The 25,443-nt window shown below is 37.3% G+C and overlaps 4 protein-coding genes and 1 long non-coding RNA gene across 8 annotated transcripts; 3 read left to right on the top strand and 2 right to left on the bottom strand.

Annotated features, from left to right (window-relative positions):
* Positions 1-275: 275 nt before the first annotated feature.
* LOC121763698 (uncharacterized protein At3g27210-like) lies at positions 276-3,188 on the bottom strand. The gene is made up of 3 exons (XM_042159755.1): positions 2,742-3,188; positions 1,747-1,827; positions 276-780 (listed from the first exon to the last, which is right to left on the bottom strand). Exons 1-3 carry the CDS (start codon positions 2,908-2,910, stop codon positions 404-406), a joined length of 627 nt encoding a protein of 208 aa, XP_042015689.1. The 5' UTR covers positions 2,911-3,188; the 3' UTR covers positions 276-403.
* Positions 3,189-4,724: 1,536 nt separating this feature from the next.
* LOC121766118 lies at positions 4,725-7,609 on the top strand. 4 transcript variants are annotated; one of them, XR_006042910.1, is made up of 7 exons: positions 4,725-5,021; positions 5,935-6,027; positions 6,125-6,181; positions 6,252-6,350; positions 6,443-6,517; positions 6,745-7,070; positions 7,153-7,609. It is a non-coding gene; the product is annotated as an uncharacterized LOC121766118 (long non-coding RNA). The 4 variants fall into 4 exon arrangements; XR_006042908.1 differs by having other exon boundaries at positions 5,946-6,027; XR_006042911.1 differs by lacking the exon at positions 6,125-6,181 and having other exon boundaries at positions 6,221-6,350.
* A 4,877-nt stretch (positions 7,610-12,486) lies between these two features.
* Positions 12,487-15,468, top strand: LOC121763281 (SWI/SNF complex component SNF12 homolog). Its single transcript, XM_042159273.1, has 3 exons — positions 12,487-12,549; positions 12,890-14,614; positions 14,986-15,468. The coding sequence occupies exons 2-3, from the start codon at positions 13,059-13,061 to the stop codon at positions 15,050-15,052; spliced, it is 1,623 nt and encodes a 540-aa protein (XP_042015207.1). The 5' UTR covers positions 12,487-12,549; positions 12,890-13,058; the 3' UTR covers positions 15,053-15,468.
* Positions 15,469-16,440: 972 nt separating this feature from the next.
* Positions 16,441-19,110, top strand: LOC121764072 (ATPase family AAA domain-containing protein FIGL1-like). The gene is made up of 5 exons (XM_042160157.1): positions 16,441-16,564; positions 17,788-17,839; positions 17,917-17,993; positions 18,073-18,125; positions 18,335-19,110. Exons 1-5 carry the CDS (start codon positions 16,441-16,443, stop codon positions 18,434-18,436), a joined length of 408 nt encoding a protein of 135 aa, XP_042016091.1. The 3' UTR covers positions 18,437-19,110.
* Positions 19,111-19,384: 274 nt separating this feature from the next.
* Positions 19,385-21,724, bottom strand: LOC121763652 (cytochrome P450 94B3-like). The gene has a single exon (XM_042159718.1). It carries the CDS (start codon positions 21,011-21,013, stop codon positions 19,493-19,495), a length of 1,521 nt encoding a protein of 506 aa, XP_042015652.1. The 5' UTR covers positions 21,014-21,724; the 3' UTR covers positions 19,385-19,492.
* Positions 21,725-25,443: the final 3,719 nt, after the last annotated feature.

The raw sequence follows: 25,443 nt of genomic DNA on the forward strand, positions 1-25,443 counted from the left end.
TCTGTATTTTCCTGCATTTACTAACATCAGAAATTCGCGGAATCATCAAGGGACCAATCCAATCCACTCATATCATGAATTATAAACACGAAATTCCGTTTCGATTGACCTCAAATTTCGATGACTTCAATTAGCCAATGTTGTTTAATGATTAGAAGCAATACGATTATAAAAAAAATACAAGTACTAGAAATTAAAAACCATAGCAATTATTATTTGACGTCCATCTAGTACTCGTACTTCATTTATAACGACGCAACATAGATCCAACAAAGTTCAGCCAATCGGGACTTTGTATATATCGGACAAGATTGTCACTACTCACTTTTGCATGAAACACAAGTTTCAGATATACATTTCATGCTTTATCAAACAAAGATAATTTAAAATAGGATCATGAGCATCAACCACCATTAGGAGCAGCGCTGGACCGCCTTCTCTCGTTCATGCTTTGGCTTGAGAGCAATATGGGAAGGCAACATTGTGTAGACCTCAATGACTTGTTATCTTCCCCGACCACTCGATTGGGGGTAGCCTGTTCACTACACCCCCCTCCCGAGTAGTCCGGAGTCCCACTAGTGGACTTGAGTTGTTGGGCAAGGGTAGTGGTAGTGGTAGTGGTTGTCGGAGCCTCATCGTATTGCTCCTCACGTAAGCTCTCTTTGAAGAGTTCCGATAGCCTTTTCTTCTTATCCGGAGGCGATTCCCTGGCCTCCTCCGATGGCAACTTATTTACCAATGAGGAGTTGGGGTGGACCGGAGTATTTCCCCGTGAGAAATCTGTAATCCAAATTCATAATCAATTTTTTAGATTCACTTACACACAACCGATATGACTTCAATCTCTTACTTATTGGTTAGAAATAGAGTGTCTTACTAATTAATTTGTGCTTCATAATTCATAACCATTTAAGGCTAGCTACTAGCACATCTAGTATCATCTTTATTTATCTATACAATCAATTTTTGTTGAATTTATGCACACTAAACAAGCATAAGAACATACAACTTTCTCTGATTTAATAGTAGTACAATGAAAAGTGCTACTTGGGCCGGGCCACCTACCTATGGCAAATTGGGCTGGATATTGGCTTTTCCGGTCAAAAAATGTTTACGCTATCGGCCCATTTTAATAGTACTAAATTAATTACTTAAAAACGTTTTTGTTTGGATTTAAATTCATATTTCAACGGCATATTTGTAATTCTAAATGAAGACTACACCTAGTAGTAGGCATAAATGAGAATAAATGAATTATCAATACTATCGGCTGTTTATAATTTCAATTATTGTTGGCCTTAAGGGGGAAAGGATGAGAGGAAGACCATCCACTTAAATGTGGATTTATAACTTATTCCTACCCTCATTTTTTAATCAATGATTTTAGGTGGTTTAACTACTAGTAGTTGTATGAACAATATATACTTTAAAATTAATGTAGATGTGAGCACAAATTTATTTCATACTATAAAACTAGCAACCGTTAATAAAAGGACATAAAGCCATTCAAAGTGTTATCTATTTCACTTCATTTTGAATAAAAAAATGGTAGACTAGTGTTCTATATAAAACTGGCATGCAATTGTTAATAAAAGAACATAAAGCCATTCAAAGTGTTATCTATTTCACTTCATGTTGAATAAAAAATGGTAGACTAGTGTCCTATTCTCGTATCATTATCACCAAGTACGCACAAAATTCCGATAAAAGTAAAATGTATTTTGCTTGTTGGGTAGAGTTTCTTACCACCATTAACACTTAAGAAGTCATCTTCATAGTCTGATTCCAACCATGGTTGGGAGTCGAAGAAGGCTTCGTCTTTGCTACCTGCAAAAATCGAGACACGTGTTACAACAACACCTGATGGACATGGATCGTCCTAGCAATTTGATAGTCACAATAGCATAAAAATTATACCAAGATAAGTTGAAAATCGAGACTCGATCAATTTTTTAAAAACAACAAAAGTCAATCATCTTCTTGATAGATTTAGCTCAAATCAAAATATTTCAGTCTCCTATTGTAGATATGATGAAGAATAACTAGTCGCTTTACAAAACCTAGAGCATGCGTGAGGGTGTGTAACTCAAAAATAATTAATGAATTCGTTTTATAGGTAGTAATTCATTAATGCATTATGCATATAAAGAGTTATGGGAAATTAGGCCATTTCACGTGAACTTAATGTAGACAGGCATGGCCTCTAGCAACAAATGCTATGTTTCACATCATACAAAATTTTGTCTTGAATTACGATCTATCATTAAACTAGAGTAGCCTTTGAATCTAACCCACAAAACAAAATAGCAAGGGTCATTTAAATAACATATTCAATATATAGAAATAGTAAATATCCTATTTGAATAGCAACTTTCCATGAAAAACACCTAAAGATTTTAAATGTAGACACTTTTATAATATTTAATTTTTCTCGCCGTGATTAAATAGCATAGATGTTAAGATATTCATTGTCTACTGTGATAATAAAAACAAAAGGCTCATTTTTTTTCATAAATTTTGAAAGGCAAAAAAGAAAATAGATCATGTAACCAACTTTACGACCACCCGGAAAATTACAAAAAGTGTTTACAAACAGAAGATGCATGATTGGTGATTTTAAACAGAACATGACAGCTTAGTAATTTTATCAATAAAAAGAATTAAAAAAAAAGAAATTGCCGGTGCTTAAATAATTATCAGACAGCATGAACATAGCCAAAAAAAAAGACGTCGTCACCCACCTACGCTAGAATAACGGGCGGGTGACCGTAGCGGGGTGACAGCAGCCCCGGCGTTGACCGCGATTGGCTTCTCCTTGACCGGCGAAGGTATCTCATTTTTGGACCCGATTGAGAAACGGAGCTTCGTTAAAGAATCCGAGTCCTTGTGCACAGAAACACACGATCCCATCTCTCCCCCAAATTAAATAATCATTCACGATTCACAACATCATCATCAACAAACTTTTTTTTTCGTCTCTTTTTGTGAGGCAGAAAAAGGAATGATGATTAGTTCTGTTTATAACAGCTTCAAAGAGAGAGAGGGAGTGAAGTAGAAGAGAGAGAAGGGGAAGGGACGGAGGGAGAGAGATATTGCGTTACGCTCACTGCAAATGGGAATATAAATTGGAGGGGTGAGACAGAGTTGGAAACGTTTTAGATTATGAAATTCATGCCAAAAGTAATCAGGGAAATTAAGAGGAAAAAGTAGATTTGATGGGAAGAAATTTTAGGATGTGTTTGAAAGCGAAGTTAGTGTGTGTATGTGTGTGAAAAGAACATTTGTTTTGGCCCCACATGGATATTAAAGGTCGAATTATTGGAGTATGTTTATTTAGTGGAATTTGTTCGTTTGCTGCCAAATAAATCACGATATGATATTTAAATAAAATCATGTTTATTTATGATTTTTATCTGGTTATGAGAAATTGGCCGTCACGCGTCAGAAGTTAAATTTAAAATTCAGAGGCTAATTTCATTAAATATAAGATGTACTTAATTAAAATGGCCGTCGCGCGTAATTATTATGTTTCTTTACTAATGAAAATTTATATCAAGCACTGGTGAATTTATAACTAGACCTTCCAAATTAAATCATGTTTTCTTTTGTTACGTATCTTTTTTTAGTCTTTACTTTGCATGTATATACATGAATATTTTTGTAGTCTGCATATCTTATATGTATAATTATTGTCTACATTTGAAACGGTAGTCGTGTTTGAAATTTATTCTTGTATCAAATATGATATTTATTTGGATAAAGTACACCTACAAATATGAATGTATTGTTAATGTTAAGTGTTAAAGAAATGCGCGCTACATGCTCTATATAAAATTCAAATTAATTTAGTGGTCATTTTGAACATGTACCTATCACCACAAATTCTTAAATAATTCATAAACATGTTTTTGAGTTAATAAATAATTTAAACATAAGATATTAAAAAAGTTCAGTTTTCGACCAAGAATTATATGGAATAGTATAAACAAAAGTTAATAACTAACACTACAAAAAAACTCGATTTACTGACGGAATTAGTGACGGGAACTATCCTTCTTTAATTAATGGCGAAAATAGTGACAGTATGAGTTTCTGAAAATAATAGTTACATTTTATTTTTACTATAGTGACGGCATATTCGGTCAGTAATTATTTAATTTTAGTTTTAGTTTATTTTTTGTAACTTTTAATTAGTAGCAAAGTTTTCCATCATTAAATATATTTACAAAATTTTTAAAATTTTAATTTAGAGACGGATTAAATTCTGACACTAAAATTTATTGCATTTTTAGTTTTTTTTGGAAAATATTTAGTTAGTGGCAGACTAATTCGTCATTAAATATATGTGAAATTTTAAAAAAAATCAATTTAGTGGCGGATATAAGCCCGACACTAAATATATTTTATTTTTAGTTTATTTTTTTGTAGTTTTTAACTAGTGGCAGACATTTTTGTCATTAAATATATTTCAAATAATTTTTAATTTCAATTTATAGACGAAACTAAGTCCTGACACTAAAATTGGTTGCATTCTTAGTTTTTTTTTTTTTTTTTTTACATTTTTAAGTAGTGTCGGGCTATTTCGTCATATATGTGAATTATTTTTTTATTTAATTTTGTGGCGGTTATAAATCTGACACTAAATTATTTTAGTTTTAAATAAATTTATTTATTTGAAGATTTTATAAATTATTATTAGATTTAATAAGAAACTAATTTCAAAATTGCGCTTCCTCAGTAAGCCCTATTCAAAATTTCATCCCTTTTCTGTTTCTCCCTTGTTCACAAATCAAAGAAGAAATCAGACTTGTATTTCTCTTCCTCGCCGCCGCCGATCTCTCCTCTCACTGCGGCCGGCATGGAGTTTCCGATGGGCGAAGCCGGCGGCGCTTCGCGCCTAATTGCTCCATCACTCTCTCAATTCGAATTTCAACATTCCAACTCCAATTCAAACTCTCTTAATACGAATCTGGAGCCCTAGTCCCGCTATTCTTCTTTCTCGATCTCTCAGTGCGGTTCAGGTGTGGATCTCTGCTTCCTTGTTTTATTGTTCTTCGCATTTCCGATTTGTATACAATAATTGTTGTCAATTGTTTTATTGCGTAGATCGGATTTAGATTTGTTACTGTGTGTGAATTTACTGATTTCTGAATCTACGCATGTTGTTGACTTTATTTTGCTTTTATGTTAATTTTGATGAATCAGAAAGATGAAATACTCCTAATAAATGAAGGCGTCCTGGACTTTTAATCGCTAATTGTGTCTACAATTTTGATTAATTAAGCTTAGAATATCTTATTGGTATTATTTTTTTTACGCAATACGGAGTACATTGATATGCCATGCTTAGAATAATAATTCCTTAAATCTACTATGGTATTAGTCATTCGAGTCTTCCTAATTTTGGTTATTTTTGATGAAATTACTCATACATATCATATTATATCATCAAAGTGTGATTATCTTTTTGCATAAAAATGTTAACTACTTCCAATATCCAAACATGCATGAATCATGTTAACTGCACGAATGTTATTTAGTATCTTTAGATTAATAAACTGTTTGAATACCAACATTTATGCATAACAAATTTTCAACGCATAATCACTCAATTGAGAGCTGAACTTCGACATTGGATGGACATGGGGGATACTCATAGTTTCCATAGTTTATGAGGATGGTTAGAATTACTGCTGCTGATGGGATTATGCTCCAAATACTGATGTTCACAAATGAAAGCAATTGAGCCTGGAAGTTGGATGTATAACTTGTTCAGAAAATTTTGTAACTTAGATGTCGTAGTTGACTTTATTATTTTAATTTCCGTGGAATTAAGTACCTTTGTGATATTAAAATATCCTTTCAAGAACATTTTCTGTTCACTCTATGGGTATTTAACAATTCTTTCTCTATCAGTCATGAATTTACTGTTAGTTTTGGCATAGATTTGCTACTCTTGCAACACATATGGAGCATTACATACAAGGACAATGGAGGGATCTGGTTGACCGGGCTTACACAAAGTTTGTAAGTTCTTCTCTATCGGCCATGAATTTACTGTTAGTTTTTGCATAGATGATGTGATACATCACTGAACATGCAATGCTCCTTGGTTTTGTATTAGTCCTTCTCCACCAATGCAAACCTCACTCAAGATTCCCCTCTCCTTGGTTTACCCTAGGTACTGATATTCTTCCTCTGTTTTTTCACAATAACTCAGCTTACAAACTTGTGGAGATAATCAATTGCAGCTGGTGGCGATATATTGTTTTGGGAGATAGAGCTCAGGTTGAGCAGCTGATATATTGTTGAGGAACCCTAGAGGATACAAATAGCAAAAGTACCTTCAGGTAAGTTGACATACTTAGGGAAATCAATTTTGCATATTTTATAATTTATCTTCTATCGAATCTCAAGGGTAATCACCTCTTGTTTCCATCAGTTTCCAAATGTCACAGGTTTTACTTGGAAAATGACATCTCAAGAGCAAAAAGATGAGTATTATCAAGAATTTCGAGTAAGTATATTTTTTATTAATATTTGAAATTAGCAATGAATTTGTGAAGTGGAAGAATAGTTAAAATACAAACTTAAGGTATAATTTGTTTGGTAGACAAATGACTGTTACAGGAAATATTGTTCGAGTAAAGTTTATTTGTGTTTGGGAACTAAATACTGATAGTGGTTTAGATATGTCATTTTTCACTAGTTCATCTCATTTATCTTGTTTGCTTCTATTTTCAGGCAATTTTGGAAGGAATGGTTCCGGTGCCAACCCTAACTTGAGAAGTTGTTGTAAAGGTTTGTTTAAATTTACTTCCTTTTAAAGTAAACAAGTACGAAAAAGGAACATAGTCATAGCAACTCGGTTCCATTTTTTATCTGTTCGTGTGCCTTTCTTCTCTTGGTGTGTCTAGGTTGGAATGGTCTGGCAGGGTTCTGTAGTTTCTGGTATGAGCGATTTGCTATAATCTACTATCTTTCGTACTGTCATTTTACTACTGAAGTTCATTATATGTAGGTACACCCTAGCACACAACATGGACAGAAGGTTGTTTTGAAGAAAAAAGGTAAAATTTCCCCTGACATTGTTTCCGGGTTTACATAATCCGTTTTCAGCATTCCATTGAGATCAGCCATCGTTCTGTGCAGGGAGCTACTGCTGCTGAACATGGAGCAAGTTCACGATTCTCTGGCCTCAATAGTAGTCTACAAGCAGTCTAAGGGGATAATGTCGACTGAATGGAGCTGAGCGAGGGGCAAGCTTGGATGAAGGAAAATCTGGCACAGGGAATGGCGTTGCTTCAGAGCTCGTACGAGAATCTTGGAGACAAAATTATCAGCTGGGAAATGAAGCAGCTGAGATAGAGGTCGAGATTGGGAAGGTTGGGGATGCATTGTCGTCGAGGATGACTGTCTTGCAGAGTAAAGCAGCTGATATAGGGAATATGGTTGAGACGTCGTTGGATAAAAAAATAGCTTTTGAATGGGCAGTCTGTAGCTCTCGTTGTATTTTCTTTTGAACATCATACAACTATACATTTCATACTTTTGTTACTTGTTTTAACAACTAACATTTATGCCTATTCATTATAATTTTTGGATTTAATGTTTATTTTTGTATATTTAATTTTATTGGTTATTGATTTTAGCTTTTTCTCAATATTCTGGTGAAATATTAATTAAAATAAAAAATTTGACCCAAGTGCCAGATAGTGACGGTCAAACCGTCACTAATGTGTCAATATGCAACACAAATTTAGTGATGGAGATACGCCAGTCTGTAAACAGTGACAGACCGACCATTCAGTTACAAACATGAGACTTGGCAGCACAATATTTGTGAGGGTGTCTAGTCCGTCACTAATTCGAACATTTGTATACAGCACCCAAAATGTTTTGTGACGTCTTATTCCGCTGGTGATGATGCTGTTAATTTTAGTGGGCGTGATAAAAATCAAAACATGTCTTAATTAAATACGGAGTATTTAAATTTGGGCGTGGAGAAGTTCAACTAGGCACGTTCACGGTTCACCCGCATACAGTCGGCTTTAATCAATAATCGTAATTTGTTAATTATAATTGCAAATATATGGGCGGCGCACATGTTCATTGTCCAAATAAAATTTTCAACTCAACTCTGACCAATAATAAATTCAGGATCAAATGTAGTTTAATTGGTAAACTATTCATCCGTTCACTCTAGTCATCACGATTATGAAATCAATGAGAAACTTATTGATTTTTTAGCAAAAAATAACTTTCAAGAATGATCTCAACCAAATATATGTATTACTATTACAAAAGTTCGGGTTGGATATTTTGGTGATCAAATTTCCGTTAAACAATATTCCAGGTTCATAGTTCATAACTTATATACCACGACACTTAAATTTTTTAACAAATACTCCCTCCGTTCCATAGTAATGGAGACGTTTTTTTTCGGCACGGAAATTAAGAAAATTGTGTTAGATGAGTTAAGTATGTTAGGTTTAGTATACTGAAAAGCATGTTTCGAGCGAGTTCGTAGGAATAGAATCGAGTTCGCACGAATAGAATCTTGCTTGTGTAAGGAAAAACTCTACAATCCACTTTTGACCCGATTCAGTATCATTCGAGCAGTTTGCACGAATATAATCAATATATTATTACATTGTGTTTGCTTGTGCGTTTATAAGATGTTTTATAAACATTTAAATGCATAAAAAGTAAACAAAGCCTAAGTCTTTTGCTTAGTAGACTGGTCGTGGGTTGCGCTCACTTTAAGGTACTACAGTCGGTTCTAAGCAATGCTTTGCAAAAGAGAAGAAGAATTTCACAACCTAGATAGGTTTTGACTACCTATCGTGAAAGGTTGCAATGTCAGTCCGATTATTTCTAAGCCTTATTGAAATAAGATGACGTTGGTGTGGTATAGCACTGAATGGATCTAACAGAAAGACGAGTCTTTATGCTATCTACTGAAAGACGAGGTCTTGATAATTAATTTCTTAATCTACATACGTTAGCATTGAGCATACGACATTGAGTATCTACTACTTTGACTTACTAAAGGTGCGGGTTTTTCGTCACCCAACGATACAGGTATATTGGGTAGTGGTGATCATTATCTAGCGGTGCTAGGATTGGTATTATGTTGAATCGTGCGCGAGGTGAGTCTCGTTTGATCATGTCCTCAAGAGGAGCTTGAACAAGGTTTTATTATTCGGAAATTGGCCAGTTGGAGTTTTATTACTCTATGAATAATAAATAAGTGTTTCTTGCTAAGTCCACTCTTGGAATTAATAAGATGTTAATTAATCAAGTCCATAGCACACTTTAATTAATTAATGGACATTTATATCTTAAGAACGGGAAATAAATAATAAACAAAATGGAAACTCAGATTACTTGTAATTTCGGATTTGGATAGGGAGGTCAATATTGCGTCTGTAGTGGTTGCTCGTAATATTCCAATACAATCTTGTATTAAATTGTGGGTTCAATTTAATTAGTAAAAGCTAATTGGGGGAGCCCATATCCAAAACCTTCCATAGATCCCTGACTGGGCCCAATATGAACTATTATAAATAGGAGAATAAAGGAGACAGAAAATTAATTGATTTCATAATGAAATTTTCGTCCCTCTCTAATTAGTATAGGAGATCGAAATTTTCAGCTCTCCTCCGTGAGAAAGTTCTGACTTCTTCATTCGAGTCCTAGTGTTTCGATAAGATCAGCCCACCCTGATGTTGAGATACAGTTCGGGACACCAGCCAGAAGATCCGTGGTCTAGTATTGAAGATCATCGTGGAGAAGGCGCGAGCAATCGGCGATTCTTTGGATAATCAAATCGGTAACTCTAAACCGTAGAATTCATGTTTAGGATTTATATTCTATAAGCATGAATTATTTGCGTTCTAGCATGCAATTCTGTGTTAACATGTGAATAGATTAATCCCGTAATCAGTTAAATAGATCCCACGTCTGATTTATTTGTTTTGTACAAGTCTTTCGCTGTGTAAGGGGCTTCAAACCCCAACAATTGGTATCAGAGCCAATTTTTGGCTCTGATTATGTGGATTAATTTCATGTTATGTGAATTGCTTGAATGCATGTCTATATTCGTTGTGGTTTAGTCTAACGACGAATTATGTATGCTACGTGAATTAATTTTTTTTAATGAAGTTTTGTCTTTGTTTAGTAATTAATTCAAGATACGTGATGGTATTTCTTGACTTTGGAGATTTCATCAAATAAATACATGCGCCGCCAATTCCCTTTGATTTCTCTTCTCGGTGGAATTGATTATGTAAATTGTAATTACATGGTATCATTAATGATCAATTCGTTTTGCCTTACGTGAACTTATATTCTGAGTCGGCAATTGAGAATTGCGTCGCTGCGATGAAACAGCAGCAACAGAGGCGACGGAGACGCAGCAGCGTCGTCAACTCGAGTGGGAGCCAGTCGGCAGATTCCCGGACTCGTGACTCGACGGTAGCACTGCAGCATTTCACTGGGAGTCCGACAAAGGCATGATCGGTGCAGGAGCAGCGACGACAACGGCGCTGCGGTACCGAGCGGGGTGTCGGAGGCAACGCGGGAGCAGCGACAACGATGTAGCAGCAGCGTCAGTGACGACAAAAGGAGCAATCTCTCCGCCAAAAATATGGAAGCCACTATGTTACTTGATGATTGGGCAAAGGCGGACATGAGAGCACAAGAGCCGGATTTCGACTTCCGTGTAGAGAGCGATGGTGAAGACTTTTCCACCGATGACGAGGTCGGAAGCGAGGGAGCTCAACAATATCAATGACGGGGGGTGAATGTCGAGCACGGCCGACCAAAAAGGTAAGCAATGTAAGAGAACTACGTGAGCTTTGACTCCTCAATAAAATTGTGGATACGTAGACAACTCAACTTAAATTTGAAAAGTTTAACTTTGAAAGTTTAAGTTGAGCTCAAGGCCTTTTCAATTTTTTCCTTTTTCCCCCCATTTCATGTTTTTTTATTTATGTTCCGACGGCACTTGTAAATTATATCACATTGTTGTATACTTGTTTATGTATTGTAAATTGTAATGTATCGTTGTCCGTTACAACTCAAATTCAATAAAATTTATATGATTTTCACTTTATTCGTCTTATTTCCATTTAAATTATCCATTGTCTTGTTTCAATTTATTGTATAAGTCCAAATTTCAAATTACATAGCAAAAAAACGCCAAAACCGCCAAAATCGAACCGGAACCGCCGGTTTTCGAACCCGAACCGTGAAATAGCCTCACGGTTCGGTTCCGGTTCCGCCTTTCTCAAACCGGAACCGCCGGTTTACGAACCGTGGGCACCTCTAGCTGGTTTTGACTAGTTGATCTGAAAAATACAGTTTGCAATGAAGACGATACACTATCAACACCGATTAGATAAAATACAAAAACTAACCAAATCTAGGTCGGCTACGCCAATGAGCGAATCGCCTGCGGTTTTCCTAATTTGACGGACTGTGGGAACAAGAACAGAGATCACACAAGAGATGTTCTAGAATGACTAGAACTAAATGAGTAATTTTCAGTAGCTATATTGATGGACTTCCTGATGTAAGATTATAAATGCTAGGACTACATGCTAACTAGGAATTACATGAACAAATACTCGGGCCAATATGTTTTTAGAGCAATTATACTAGCAAACCTAAGAATAAGTAATGATCACTTCAGGATCTTTTTATTGATAAAAGTCACAAAACTAGAAAACCAAACAGGTGCATAATAGAGAAAAGGGTAAATTAAATAATGAAGAATAAAGAGAAAATGCAAATGGATGCATGAATGATGTTTTTTTAATAAAAAATTTAATTTTTTTAGGATAAATAAAAAAGTAAAGTGTAATGTCTTTTTATGGAACGAAGCTGAGATCGGAGGCTGTTAATACTTAATAGGGTAATGTAATTTTAAAAAACACAAAAATTAGTAAAAATCATGATTTTTTTCTAAAAATTTGGTATTTTTCACAAACTTTAAAAGTGGTAGAAAATATCATGAACTTTGATAGATGTGCGGATTTTCCATGAAATAAATTTTGCAGAAGTGACGTGGCTCGCCGAATGTCCTACGCCTTACCTCCGTAAATAGGACAAAATGCATCGTTTTTAAAATAGCAAAACGTTTGAATCCTAAATATAATTATATTCTCCAAAATCAATGAACTTGGATGGAAAATTCATTTCATGGGACATCTACCAAAGTTCATGATATTTTCTACCACTTTTAAAGTTAGTGGGAAATACCAATTTTTGAAAAAGTTCATAATTTTTAAGGTTATTCTTCCTAAATAAAAATAGAAATACTTTTGTAATTTCATCCCTGAGATGTAACGGGCCCAGCCCATCACATTTTGATACTACAGTCCCGATAAACCCGAGCCCGTATAGCATGAATTCTAATGGGGCCCGGCCCCTTCACGTTTAAAGCTCATCCTTTGAGAAGACGAACACACAACTGACGAACTCCAAGTCGCTGACTCGCCTACATGCCAAATTCTACTTTAAATCCGACTCCCCAGTCTTCGTGTAAGTTCTCTTGTCCGACCTCCTCTAATCCATGTATTTTCTGTTGATTATAGAAATGCACAGCAGCTCAGACAACGTAGGTTGAATTGGAAAGTTGTCTTCTGTAATTCTCAAAGATTAATTGTATTTTAGCTTGCTGGTGAAGCTCTTTCTATTTCAAGAAGTTAGTTTTTATGCGATCCAGATGCTGTTCTTCCGTTTTACTCGTTTTTTGTTGGATTGATAAGTGATTTCCATGAGTTTAGGGGAATTTAGGGTTTCGGAAACACATTGACTCGTCTTTGCTGGTTAATTTGATGTTAATTTTCCTAAATTTTTGGATCACTGCTTTGTTTAACAGAGTGCAGCTTAATTTATCTGATGCGTGTGTGAGCAAGCTCTTTGTGAAGTTGTTTCTTTTGATAGATGGACTGCTTGATTTCTGAATTACTTACCAATGAAATTCAGGAAGGTTTGTGGAAATGCTTAGGTAAGTAAAACTACGGGCTCACTCAGTTTTAGATATAGCCATGGCCGCGAATAACAACAATCCACAAAAGAACATTGGGGGTTCGTCCCCTTTTGGGAATTCTATGCCTGTGAATCCATCACTACAGCAGCAACTGGTGTCTGGATTTCCCGGCCAGTTTCAGTTTTCAGAAGCTCAGGCTCAAGCGCTTGCCCAAGCCCAGGCTCAGTCGAAGGCACAAGCGCAAGCTCATGCCCATGCTCAGATGATGGCAGCTCATGCACAACTACAGGCTCAGTTGCAAGCTGCTCAGGGGCTTTCTTTTAACCAGGGTCATCCTGGAGGAATGGCAAACTTGGGTTCGCAATCTCCTTCTCTTTCAGGAGCTGGAAGCATGGGATTGGGAGCCAAACGCTTCCCACAAAAACCACCTGTTCGTCCACCAAGCTTTGTGACGTCTAATGTGGCCTCTCCAATGCGGCCAATGGATGCCTCGGCTGCTGCTCGTAGGAAAAAGCAGAAGCTCCCAGAGAAACAGTTACATGAAAGAGTCGCAGCTATTTTGCCTGAGTCAGCTCTCTACACTCAGCTCCTTGAGTTTGAGTCTCAAGTGGATGCTTCCTTGACAAGGAAGAAAATTGATATCCAAGATGCCTTAAAGACTCCAACTTACCTTCAGAAAACTCTGCGTATTTATGTCTTCAACACTTTTTCCAATCAAATTCGCACCATTCCTAAGAAACCAAATTCCGAGCCACCTACATGGACTCTTAAGATTATAGGGAGGATTTTGGAGGAGGGAATGGATGCTGATCAGGCAGCAATCATGCAGAAATCTAACCCCTCGTATCCGAAGTTCTCTGCATTTTTCAAGAGAGTTACCATCACCCTCGACCAGAAAATATACCCTGATAACCATTTAATTATATGGGACAGTACTCGAGCTCCAGCTCCTCACGAAGGTTTTGAGGTCAGGAGGAAAGGAGATCAAGAATTTACTGCAAGCATAAGATTGGAAATGAATTATATGCCTGAGAAGTTTAAACTTTCAGCAGCTTTGACAGAGCTTTTAGGTATTGAGGTTGATACTCGTGCCAGAATTATGGCTGCGGTATGGCATTATGTTAAGGCTCGAAAATTGCAGTGCCCAGATGACCCATCTTCTTTCAACTGTGATCCACCACTTCAAAGAGTATTTGGGGAAGGCAAAGTCAAGTTCACGGCTGTTACACAAAAAATTACGCCCCACCTGTTTCCCCCACAGCCCATTCACCTAGAACATAGGATAAAACTTTCAGGTAATAGTCCTGTAGGAACTGCATGTTATGATGTATTGGTAGATGTACCCTTCCCGATACAGAGAGAATTGAATGCTTTGTTGGCCAACACTGAAAAGACAAAAGAGATAGATGCCTGTGACGAAGCAATTTGTGCTGCAATAAGAAAGATCCATGAGCACCGGAGGAGAAGGGCATTCTTTCTTGGATTTAGTCAGTCGCCTGTAGAGTTTATAAATGCACTTGTAGATTCTCAAAACAAGGATCTGAAGCTTGTTTCTGGAGAAGGTAGTCGCAATGCAGAAAAAGAGCGCAATTCAGATTTTTACAACCAGCCATGGTATGGTTTATGTTTACATTTATACATTCACTTGAACATCTTGCTGTTTTTAATAATAGTATCAACGGCATACTTTGTGAAATGGAGTAAAATTTTCGTGAGTCTTTAGATCATATCTGATCTTGAAACCAGTTAACACGAGGACCAAATTCTTTCAAAAGTATCTCATTACAGTTTACATTTGCTGATTTGTTAGATGGTGGGATTTTTTTAATCTTAGGTATTTAAGTTCAATGGGCATCTCAGTCGTGGCTTTCTGTTAACTTTTTTTTTCCAATTCGGAGCTTTATACTTCATTTTATGCAATATTTCTCCTGTATTTGCTGGTAATTCAAGGCGTTTTTAACCTGTTGAAATCTCCACTTTGACAGGGTTGAAGATGCCGTCATTCGCTACCTCAACCGAAAGTTGCCAGGAGATGCCTCTGGCAACACATAGTTTAGCAGTAACGACACAGCTTACTAGTAATACGATGCAATTGAATAATTGCTCAGGCTTTATTGTTCGTTGAATGTTGCATAAGGATATCCATGCGTCGAGGCAATCAACATGCCTCGAAACTGAATGAAGCAAGCTGACTAAGCTATCGAAAAAACTGGCGTTCCATGTATCTTGATTTGCTGGTTTAGTTAGCTGTTCCACTTAGTATTTATACTTCCTGGAAATGTGTAGTAGCAGTCTAGATAGAAACCTTGAGGATGTGATTGAGCTCTCAAATTATTCACTCTTGTTGTTTCTTGGCAAATTCAATTTTGTGTTTGGAATGTTATTTTACACATTTAGGGCACATATTTATGTGAGTGTTGGTGAGCCATCATTTTATTGAGCATTTGTTTTAGTTTTGTTTTGCTGTAGCCTGTGTATAACATTTATCTCTCATTTTTTTACTTTGCATTGTTGAGGACTTTTGTTATACGGTAATTTTTGAAGATGCGTGGCCTACAATTCATTCAGCGGAGTGTGTATTAAAATTTTACTAGTATTCGGTTTTAATATTTACGATTTAGTCTCCAAAAAATATTTACAATTCCTTAAAAAACTACAATCACTCTAAAAACCAATGTTATTCGATCTTTTTTACATATATTATTTGTGCTACACAAAAAGGGGATCATTATTTTTATTTATTAATCGTGAGTAGGAGAAATATATATTTAACTTCGTAAAATCTAGAATCGCTATTTATTTTCTCAAAAAGAAAAAAATTAATAAAAATATTAGTATAACAAATTATTTCTAATCCTCTAATTATAGTAGTAGGTTGTGCGCGTATACACACTGCGTAATTCGAATTGGATAGCAGAAAAAGATGGCGGGGAATGAGGCGATGGCTGCGAATCGGGGGTTTGCAGGAGAAAAGAAGTCGATCAGAAGCTCAAGCGGCTGCAATCTCTTCTATTTGGCGCAGACGCGGCTCTATTGAAAGGAAATTTTGGCTCATCGGCTTCCTCGACTCTCACTCGCGATGTTCGGTAGATGAGGCTTTCATCCGACCAATCCATTTCCGAATTTGATCGGTATGGTTTCAGCTCTCCTATTTAGTGGAATGGCGTAATTATGCTGAAATTTCGTACAAATCAACTGAAGAATTATTTGTAATTGTGTACTGTCGGTGACTGAAATTGAATTCACTGTTTAAGCTCAGTTTGTTTGTGCTGTACATCGTCTTATATCTGATCTATGTTCCTTAACATTTGTTCCTGTATACAATATTATTGGAGAACACATTTTCTATTTCCTTCCCCTCTCCCAAATGAAAGAAAGGGGAAATTAGCACTTCTTGTTACTCCTCATGCAAGGGTTACAGTGACATATCTTAGTGTAGTATGGAGTTGCTATGTGGTCCTGATGGTGAGCTTCCTGAGAAGTTAAGAAATCTAGAAACTCGGCTTATTAAATTAGATCACGGACAGCGGGACAGGGATCCCAATGTCCGCTGGGATGATGTTGGTAATACCAAATCAAGTATCCTGTAATTTTTTGTTTTTGAGAACATATATTCCTCTAGGTGATCTGACTTTTCCATGTATGCATGTGTAAATTCACTAAGCTGGTTTGGATCATGCAAAGAAATGTGTAACTGAGATTGTGATATGGCCTTTGCTGCGTCCCGATATATAAGGTTGCCGTTCTTCTGGTCGTGGTCTTCTTCTTTTCGGACCTCCTGTAAACGTACAATAGTATGCGATGAATTATGTTAGCTAGATACAATAGATTGTTGCTTATTTCAATTTCTTCCTTGCTATAGGGAACTGGTAAATGTATGATAGGAAAAGCAATAGCTGGAGAGGCTAGAGCATCCTTTTTCTACATATCAGCCAGTTCACTGACGAGAAAATGGGTTTGCTTTGTGCTGAAAACCTCTGTGATTGGTCAGACAGATTGTACTATTCTATTTGAGAGTTTGTATACAACTTTTTGTACCAATCAGAATTGTGAATATCATCGTGCTTTTTGTGAACCTGAAAATAAAAACTGTTTTAGAGCTGAGTTGATAAAGAGGAGAGTGTCCAATGCTTTATTACTTATGACGGATGCGAAGGGCATAGCATGAGTATGTTTCTGTTTCCCTAAATTTTTCTTGTGTTAAGGTTTCTTGTATATGCTGCACAACTACCTGTACTGTGCATAGGCCTTTTTTTTAATAATCACTTTGTTCATCCTTGTGGGAGCATACTTTTTGTCATGATACTGTAAGAATAACTCGCGCCCTTATCTTCCTCTGTTGCAATTACTACTTGCAGAATGAGAAAGACTTGAGAAATATCATTGTTTTTTGCAGCGTAAATCAGAAGGTGAACACGAATCAAGTAGGTGACTGAAGACGCAGTCCTCATTGAAATGGGAGGCTTTCACAGTGGCAGTGAGCACAAATTATGTTAATATGTTATTTCTGAAGACATTATCTGCAAGGTCTTCACATAAATATGTAACATTAAAAAATCAGTCGTAACTGCTGAACTATGATGCACAATTTAATTAGAATCTGAGTGGGTGCAGAAAAAAGAAATACATCTTCACAATAAGTTTAGGAGTCTATATAGAAATTGTGGTTGAAGCTTGAATTGGCTGATAAATTTAGAAATTCTTTAGATCTAAGTGTTTATATTCTTGAAAAAAAATGTTGAGTGATACAGGTGCAACTAATAGATAGACCTCAAGAACTCGATGAGGCTGCAAGACGGCGCCTCACAAAGAGGCTGTATATTCCACTCCCCACTTTAGGTCGGGTCACTTTGCATTGGCCTTAACTATTTGTGTATTTCTTAAATCTGATACACAGAAGCAAACTCCTGAATCAGAAAGAACGTGCTTGAGAAAGATGGACTTTTCAACCTTTCAAATGAAACTACTGATGCTATCCGCAGATTAACCAAAGGCAGAACTAACCACTAAACAACTGTAGTTTTTTTTTGTTGCAATGTTATAAACCTGTTTCGAATTCTGATTGTTTTCAGGCTACTCAGGACCTGATATGAAGAAAGAAGATATGAGGCTTATAAACCTTCAGGTAACACGAAACTGAAGAAAGAGGGTATTCTTGAATGGATTGTATTAGATTGCATTAAGTTTGGAGTGATGTAGTTCTATTCATAATAAACAAATACATCATGATGCTTTGCATGAGCTCGTTCCATAATAAATTTGATAATCAATCTCTTCTTTCAGTATCTTTGGTGGATTTGTTTCGGTTAGTTTGACATCTCTCTCTCTCTCTAGGGCTTTGAAAAGGCGTTAGAAGAAGTAAGGCCATCAGTCTCACTCAATGAACTCGGAACCTATGAGAAGTGGAACATGCAGTTTGGCAGCTTGTCTCTGTAGCAACCACTCGCTCAATCAGGAAAGAATAATTTGAATAACCCTCTTTATTGATGCATAGTACTCCGTATTATTTTTTTCCTGTCAATGAATAAGTTCCTTTCTATGATCTTTAAAATAAGTTACTATATTATGCATTGCTGACACCCTTAGATGCTCAACCAGTACCTACTAGCTGTGCCTCCCCCACTAGCTCTAAAAGGGTATTAAATATTTTGCTAAACTATTATTTATAATATGTTAAGTTTTGAATTAGAGTTTTAGTAATTCCCATCCTTCCACTAGACTGATATTTATGCTGATTATTTAAGTGGGCATATTTCTGGTTCATGTCAAAAACATACTCTTTCTTATAGAGCAATCGATGCATGTGATTTTGTCGTGCAAAAATTAAGTATGGTCACGTTTGGGCACGTTGGAATTAACTAGAAAACATGACAACTGCATCACTGGAGCATCTATGATCTAACAAAATATCCTATATATTTTACTAGAATAGTACTTCCCTCATGCCTATATTATTAATATAATGACCCGTTTTTGTTTTACAAGTACAAGATTTTTAAGTGTTTAATACTCCTACAAAAGTAAACATGCGTGTTCTATCAGACACAACATATGTTTACTTTATAATATTGTGGACATCAATATCATCATATATTAGTAGTATTATATATAAACTACTCTGTCATTATATTATCGTCAGCACTAATTTGCCTCAATTGATATAGGCTGGAAGATGGATCACACCACCCACCTCCCCTACATTGATTAATACACAAATAATTATGAGAAAATCTGTAGAACTATCGGTGTTAGGATACTCTAATTGATAGAGTAAACGATCTTCTTATTAATTAACGAGTTGTGAATTTGAATTCGGCCGACACATATAAAATCCACATATTTTTATGCATTCTTTAGAGGGCAAATAAGGTAGGTAAAAAGTAATTGATCAGGCAAGACAATCTACTTATTGTGTTGATTGATTGATATCACAAAACTGAAACTTGGGTTTCAGCAAAAATTCCTTGTACATTGTGATCATGTGTGTCGCCGCTATCTTCGACTGACTAACACCTTGAATCCTCTGGCCATGTGAGCAGTGAGGAGAGGCACGAAAACCGGCTGGTCTGGAATGACGGGTCTGATCATGAACCGCTCCATGATCGAAGCCACTACATATTTCATTTGGACGAACGCCATTTCTTTGCCGGGGCAAGCTCTTGGACCGGCTTGGAACACCGAAAACTTATACGGTCCGTAATTCTTCAACGCTTTAACCTTACCTCTTTCCACCTCAGAAACCCACCGCTCTGGTTTAAACTCGAACCGGTCCTCACCCCAGAGGCTCTTCATCCTCCCCATGCCATAGGGGAAATAGGTGACCCGGTCGCCAGCCCGGACCTTGGTTCCATCTGGCAGTTCGTCATTGGCCGTGGCATGCTTCGAGTCCCATGCAACTGGTGGGAATAGCCTCATTGACTCACAGATGCAAGCTTTCAGCCACCTCAGCTCCTTCAGCCTCTCAAATATTGACGTGTCGCCACACTGGATTGCTGTCAGCTCTCGTGCCATCTCGTTCCCCACGTGGGGGTGGCACGAGAGCAGGTAGAAAAGCCACGTCATGGCTGCCGACGTCGTGTCGCGGCCGGCCATGATGAGGCTTATCATAGTATCTCTCACAAACTCATCATCCATCCCATCCCTAACCATTTTGGAAGCAAGATCCATTTCATCCCATCTTTCTTCACCTTTCTCACAACAGCTCATTATTTTCCTCTTCTTCTCCCTAACTATCCCATCTACAAATAAATGGATCTTCCCAATTGCTTCTCTCAACCTCTTCTCCGACCCATAATCCATAAACCTCTTAATCTTCCACACAGCCGCTAGCGGCGCCGCCCCTCTCCTCGCGCAGATGTCCGACGCTGTGTCGAACGCTTCCAAAATTGGCTGCCGCGCATCCAAACAGTCGTACTCCAAGCAACATGAGTTGTACCCTAACGAAACTCTGCAGACGAGATCGAAGGCAAACCTCCTCAGCAGCTCCTGCAAGTCCACCGGCCTACCCTCTACCGCCGCGGATTCCATTGTCGGCAGAAGCTTCTTCTCCACCTCGTCCTTCAGCACTTTCTCCACGTAGGCCCTCAACGACGTCGCGTTGAACTGATGCATGACAAGCTTGCGCTGGTGGTACCACATGTCGCCGTCGACGTTGAATATCCCATTGCCAAGAAAGTCTCCGAGTATGTCTGTGAAGGGCTTCCCTTTGGGGAAGTTGGTGAAGTTAGTTTTTAGGATGTACTCTACGTTTCGTGGGTTGGCCGTTACGATGGTCCGCCGTGCACCCAATCGGGAGATGAGGATCGTCTGGGACGGCGACGCTGATAGCATGTCGGTGTACCAGTCGAGGAGGCGACGGCGGTTCTTGTAGAAAGAGATCAAACATCCGATCATGGGATAGGAGATCGGGCCCGAGTTTTGCTGATGCCGGGCTGGGCTGAATCTCCATTGAATGAGTGTGGATATTGAAAGTAGGAGTAGGGGGAGGAAGGAGAGTAATATCGAGACGCACATGATCAATGTGCCTATCGTTTTCTTTCACTTGATTTGATTAGTTTTGGTTTGCGTCTGCGTATAAATTAGAGGGGGTGGGGGAGTGGTTGTTGAGTTATATCCAAAAAAGAGATGCTCTGATGGCAACTATCATATTTAGAAATATAATTTATAATTTATTTTGAATAAATATTATCTAAAAATTACTCCATTCGTCCGCGACTAGGAGTTCCGGTGTGGCCTTTGCTACGGAGTTTTGAACCCTTTTGGTTCATTTTTATAATAAATGAAAAGTAGATAATTAGAGGAGCTTAAACTTGAAATCCGAGGGAATTTTTGGAACCAATCTTAAATAACGTTCCTCCATATACATATCAAATTCGATATATAATGCATGATAAATAAAATACTTTTCGTTTATATTAAAAAATTTATAACAAAGACATGTGATTACTATTGGGAAATACTATAGTATTTTTTTTTGTATGTACGTAGGTCTACATAAACGATGTTATTTGGCATGAATATAGGTGATACTATTATTCTATATTTTGGCCGCAGATAAATGTAAAATTGAATGCTTGGTGATATGTTTGACTAGTAAAAGATGGATAATATGAACTTTGGTGTTGTGGAGTATATTTTAGTAATATTAGTAATAAGTATTAGCAGAATATTTGGAGTCGATCACATCAAATGTGACTTGTTACATATTAATATAATAGTATGTGATTAACTACACACTCTCTTTTAAGAGACAGCCTAAGAGCCTCCACAACCGTGCTCTTGCCAGCGGCACGGTTGTGGGCTCGGGCGGTACTATTCATGCCTGCTCTCTGGCAAGAGCACAACACCCACAACTGTGCTCTTCCGCAAGGACGAGCACAATTAATTTAAAATTCAATTAAACAATAACATTTCTATAATATTAAAATTCATTTAAAAATCACAATAAATATTACAAATGACAAATAAAATTAAACATTACATAATTAAAATCTTAAAAATTAAAAATTACATAATTAAAATCCTAAAAATTAAAAAAAACCACTACTCGTTGCCGAATTTCGCCCACATGTGGTTGATTAGGTCTTCTTGTAGTTGATTGTGGATTCGAGTATCGCGCATTGTGTGTCTTGTCTCGATCCTCTGGCCAACCGTCGTATGCTCGCCTCGGAGTGGGGGAGACCTCGCTGTTGAGCTTCCGGCTTCGTCCTCGTCGTAGAAGCTAGCCGCCCTCGGCCCTTCGTCGGCTATAATCATGTTGTGTAATATAATACACGTGAACATGATGTCGGCGATATTATTCACGTACCACAGCCGAGTCGTGGCCTTCACAATGTTGAATCGAGCTTGAAGGACCCCGAAGGCTCTTTCGACGTCCTTCCGCGCTGACTCTTGACGCTGCGCAAAAAGAACCCGTCTCGGGTCGTGCGGGTTGTGGAGCATCTTCACGAACGTCGACCACCTTGGGTAGATACCATCGGCGAGATAGTAACCCATGCGGTATGTATTTCCGTTGATGGTGAAGTCGATCGCCGGTGCTACACCATTCATCACATCATTGAAGAGTGGTGAAGAATAGAGCACGTTCAAGTCGTTGTTGGATCCGGCAACGCCGAAATATGCATGCCAAATCCATAGGCGATAGTCGGCGACCGCCTCAAGGATAAGTGTTGGGCCGCCGCCTTTGTGACCGCTTAAGTGTTGCCCCCTCCAAGCAGTCGGGTAATTCTTCCACCTCCAATGCATGCAGTCAATGCTGCCAAGCATTCCGGGAAATCCATGGACTGATTCGTGAAGACGAAGCAACCGTTGGCAATCATCGGTGGTGGGTGCCAGAATCCCCAAAAGCAGAACGAACGCCCTCGCAAAAATTCTTTAAACAAAGGATTCCAGTGGACTCACCGATATGCAAATACTCGTCGAAGATGTCGGCCGTTTGCCCAGTAGCGAGTTGTCGGATGGCACACGTACACTTCTGTAACGCCGTGATACTTTGTCGGCCGGCTGCATCTACACCTGTTTGAAAGTATTCAACACGTGCGGACAATGTGTTGACAATTCGCATGAACAAGTGCTTTGACATGCGAAAACGGCGCCTGAAGTAATCTGCCGGAAACCGCGGATGGTCGGCAAAGTAGTCGGCAACGAGCCTTTCGTGGGCTCCCTCCCGGTCACGATGGATGTAGCGGCGATTTGATCTAGTGCGTTGAGGAGGATGAGCGGGGGTATTCGCCGCGACATATGCTTCGTAAGCGGCACGATGTTGTTCGTAGTATTCTTGTTCTTCGCGCTCCGCTTCCGCCATGAGATGAGTGAAATCCATTTGATGTTTTGAGTGAAGGTTGAATGTGTTGATAGTTTGTATAAGAATTATGAATGAGAGATGAATGAGAGATGAATTGATGTGATAAATGAGTGATGAATGTGTGTATTTATAGATGATTTTGGGGAAAAAAAAATCAAAAAAATTCAGAAAAAACGGGAAAAAACGGCCATATTTTTGGGATTTGGAAAATATATTTTTTTTTATTTTTTAGCATTATTTATAATTAAATACCGATTTTTTTAAAAAAAAGTTTGAATGCAACGGCTACGCCGTTGCCCAATCCCGTGCCGCTACGTGTGCGTCCGCTAGCACGGACGTGCTCGATACATCGAGCAGCGCCGTGCCAGCAACGCGAGCGCAGCGACGGCGGATGGCGTCCGTGCCAGCGGCGCGGACGGCGGTGGCGACGGACGCCACCGCTGCGCATGCTCTAAGTGATTACCGACTGGAATGAGGGCCCTTGTAACATGCAGAATCACTAGTTAAAGTTAGGAAATTTAGTTAAATACTTACTCGAGAATAGCATAATGAATCACGTGCTCATGGAAATTCCAAAGCATTTTCCCAAGTTGATGAAAAGACTTCACAACATTTTCTCAAATTAAGGTCAACCAGGTGTATACCCAAAAATATTTTAAGCTAAATATTGAACTTACAATTCATGTTTAATACCCCGATATTTCCGAAATAATATCCACATTTGTCATTTTAGACCGTTCACGATATAATGTCTCATTTACTTTTATTTTGGTAAGTAGACTTCACACTAAACTAAATTATTACACAACTGTATTATAAACGGATAAAAGTATATAAAAGTGGACCTACAATCCACTGCATTTTCAACGTACTTTCCTTCATAGTAGTATATTTTAAAACTCGCACTGAATCAAAGTGAGATTTTAAACCATGAACTCAAAAAAATAACTTGGTTTTTGCTGCTTATTTGTTGCCTTTCGACCTTTTGTTGCCTCTTGTTCACTTATACAGTATTCGACTGTTCTTCCATTGAGTTTCCTACTTTTTCTCCTTTCTCCAAAGCCTTTAGCTTATAGATAGGTTAATTACATAAGACTTGATTTATTGTTTTTTTACATCAATTAGCCTCGAAAAAATTTTATTCATAGTGTGAACTGGTTGTTTGTCGAATCTTGTAACCAACACGTGATACAAATTATTAAAAGTTTATATAGCTAAATCATAAAATGTAAAATGAAATATTGCTTTATTCTAACGCTAGAAAGTAGAAACCAAAGTGATGAAAGCAGCCTCGTCATACTCGACCTAAGTTTCAGTGTCCTGACATAGATTCTTCTTTTACAATTAATAAAAGTACGAAATTGATTAATTGTTTAGGCATTTCATAATTTATTAGTAATTGTTTAGCCATTTCATTATTTATTAAGTATAATTCGTGGAATATGTCATACTAGGCGACAGTCGGATCTAACATAGTTTAAAATCTTTTACTAGTGTGCTCTCGTTTATTCGTCCATTATTGTTATTTAATTTATTCTTGTACTTATTTTGATTATAATATTTCAAACATTATTGTTAGCTTCATTAAATCAATAAAAAATAAATTAAAATACAAAATCCATTTCTAAATAACTTCAAATAAATAAATAAAATACAAATAAATCTTTGATTTAGTTTAATTTATAATTTAATATTAATTTATAAAGTATCATAATCAAACTAAATATATGAAATAAAATAAATAATTTTAGTATAGACTAAACCATAATATTGATGACAACTGATACTCGTATAACATAAGTAAATAGGAGTAGTATTGTAGTAATTTCTTTATATGCATCTATGGCTATGCTAGCACTAGGAACAAAAGCCACGAGTCAATATTAGTCGTAATAAAATATTTGTTCAACTAATTTTCTAGCGTGCTTCAATTTTGTCATAGGTATGGGTTATCTGTATTTAAAATAGTTTGGGTGGAAAAACCAAAACTGCTAGTATAAGCCAAATAAAGGCAGACGATAATTTTTAGATTCGTCCAGTTTGCATATATCCAGAAACGTGGCCGGAATGGGCAACCAATGTTCTGCCACAACCAATTTCAATAAAACAAAAAACATGGCAAAATCATGTACAATCCAGT

This window comes from Salvia splendens, chromosome 14 (genome assembly GCF_004379255.2).
Source record: "Salvia splendens isolate huo1 chromosome 14, SspV2, whole genome shotgun sequence".
In the NCBI taxonomy this organism is placed as follows: Eukaryota; Viridiplantae; Streptophyta; class Magnoliopsida; order Lamiales; family Lamiaceae; genus Salvia; species Salvia splendens.

Excerpts from the sequence above, each read along its gene's own strand:
- LOC121763698 (XM_042159755.1), bottom strand. The coding sequence starts at position 2,910 with ATGGGATCGTGTGTTTCTGTGCACAAGGACTCGGATTCTTTAACGAAG. Across the intron at positions 1,828-2,741 it reads CGCCCGTTATTCTAGCGTAG|GTAGCAAAGACGAAGCCTTC; the intron begins GTGGGTGACGAC and ends CGATTTTTGCAG. Across the intron at positions 781-1,746 it reads CTTCTTAAGTGTTAATGGTG|ATTTCTCACGGGGAAATACT; the intron begins GTAAGAAACTCT and ends TTTGGATTACAG.
- LOC121763281 (XM_042159273.1), top strand. The coding sequence starts at position 13,059 with ATGGCCGCGAATAACAACAATCCACAAAAGAACATTGGGGGTTCGTCC. Across the intron at positions 14,615-14,985 it reads GATTTTTACAACCAGCCATG|GGTTGAAGATGCCGTCATTC; the intron begins GTATGGTTTATG and ends CCACTTTGACAG.
- LOC121764072 (XM_042160157.1), top strand. The coding sequence starts at position 16,441 with ATGGAGTTGCTATGTGGTCCTGATGGTGAGCTTCCTGAGAAGTTAAGA. Across the intron at positions 16,565-17,787 it reads TGTCCGCTGGGATGATGTTG|GCTGCAAGACGGCGCCTCAC; the intron begins GTAATACCAAAT and ends GAACTCGATGAG. Across the intron at positions 18,126-18,334 it reads TGAGGCTTATAAACCTTCAG|GGCTTTGAAAAGGCGTTAGA; the intron begins GTAACACGAAAC and ends CTCTCTCTCTAG.
- LOC121763652 (XM_042159718.1), bottom strand. The coding sequence starts at position 21,013 with ATGTGCGTCTCGATATTACTCTCCTTCCTCCCCCTACTCCTACTTTCA.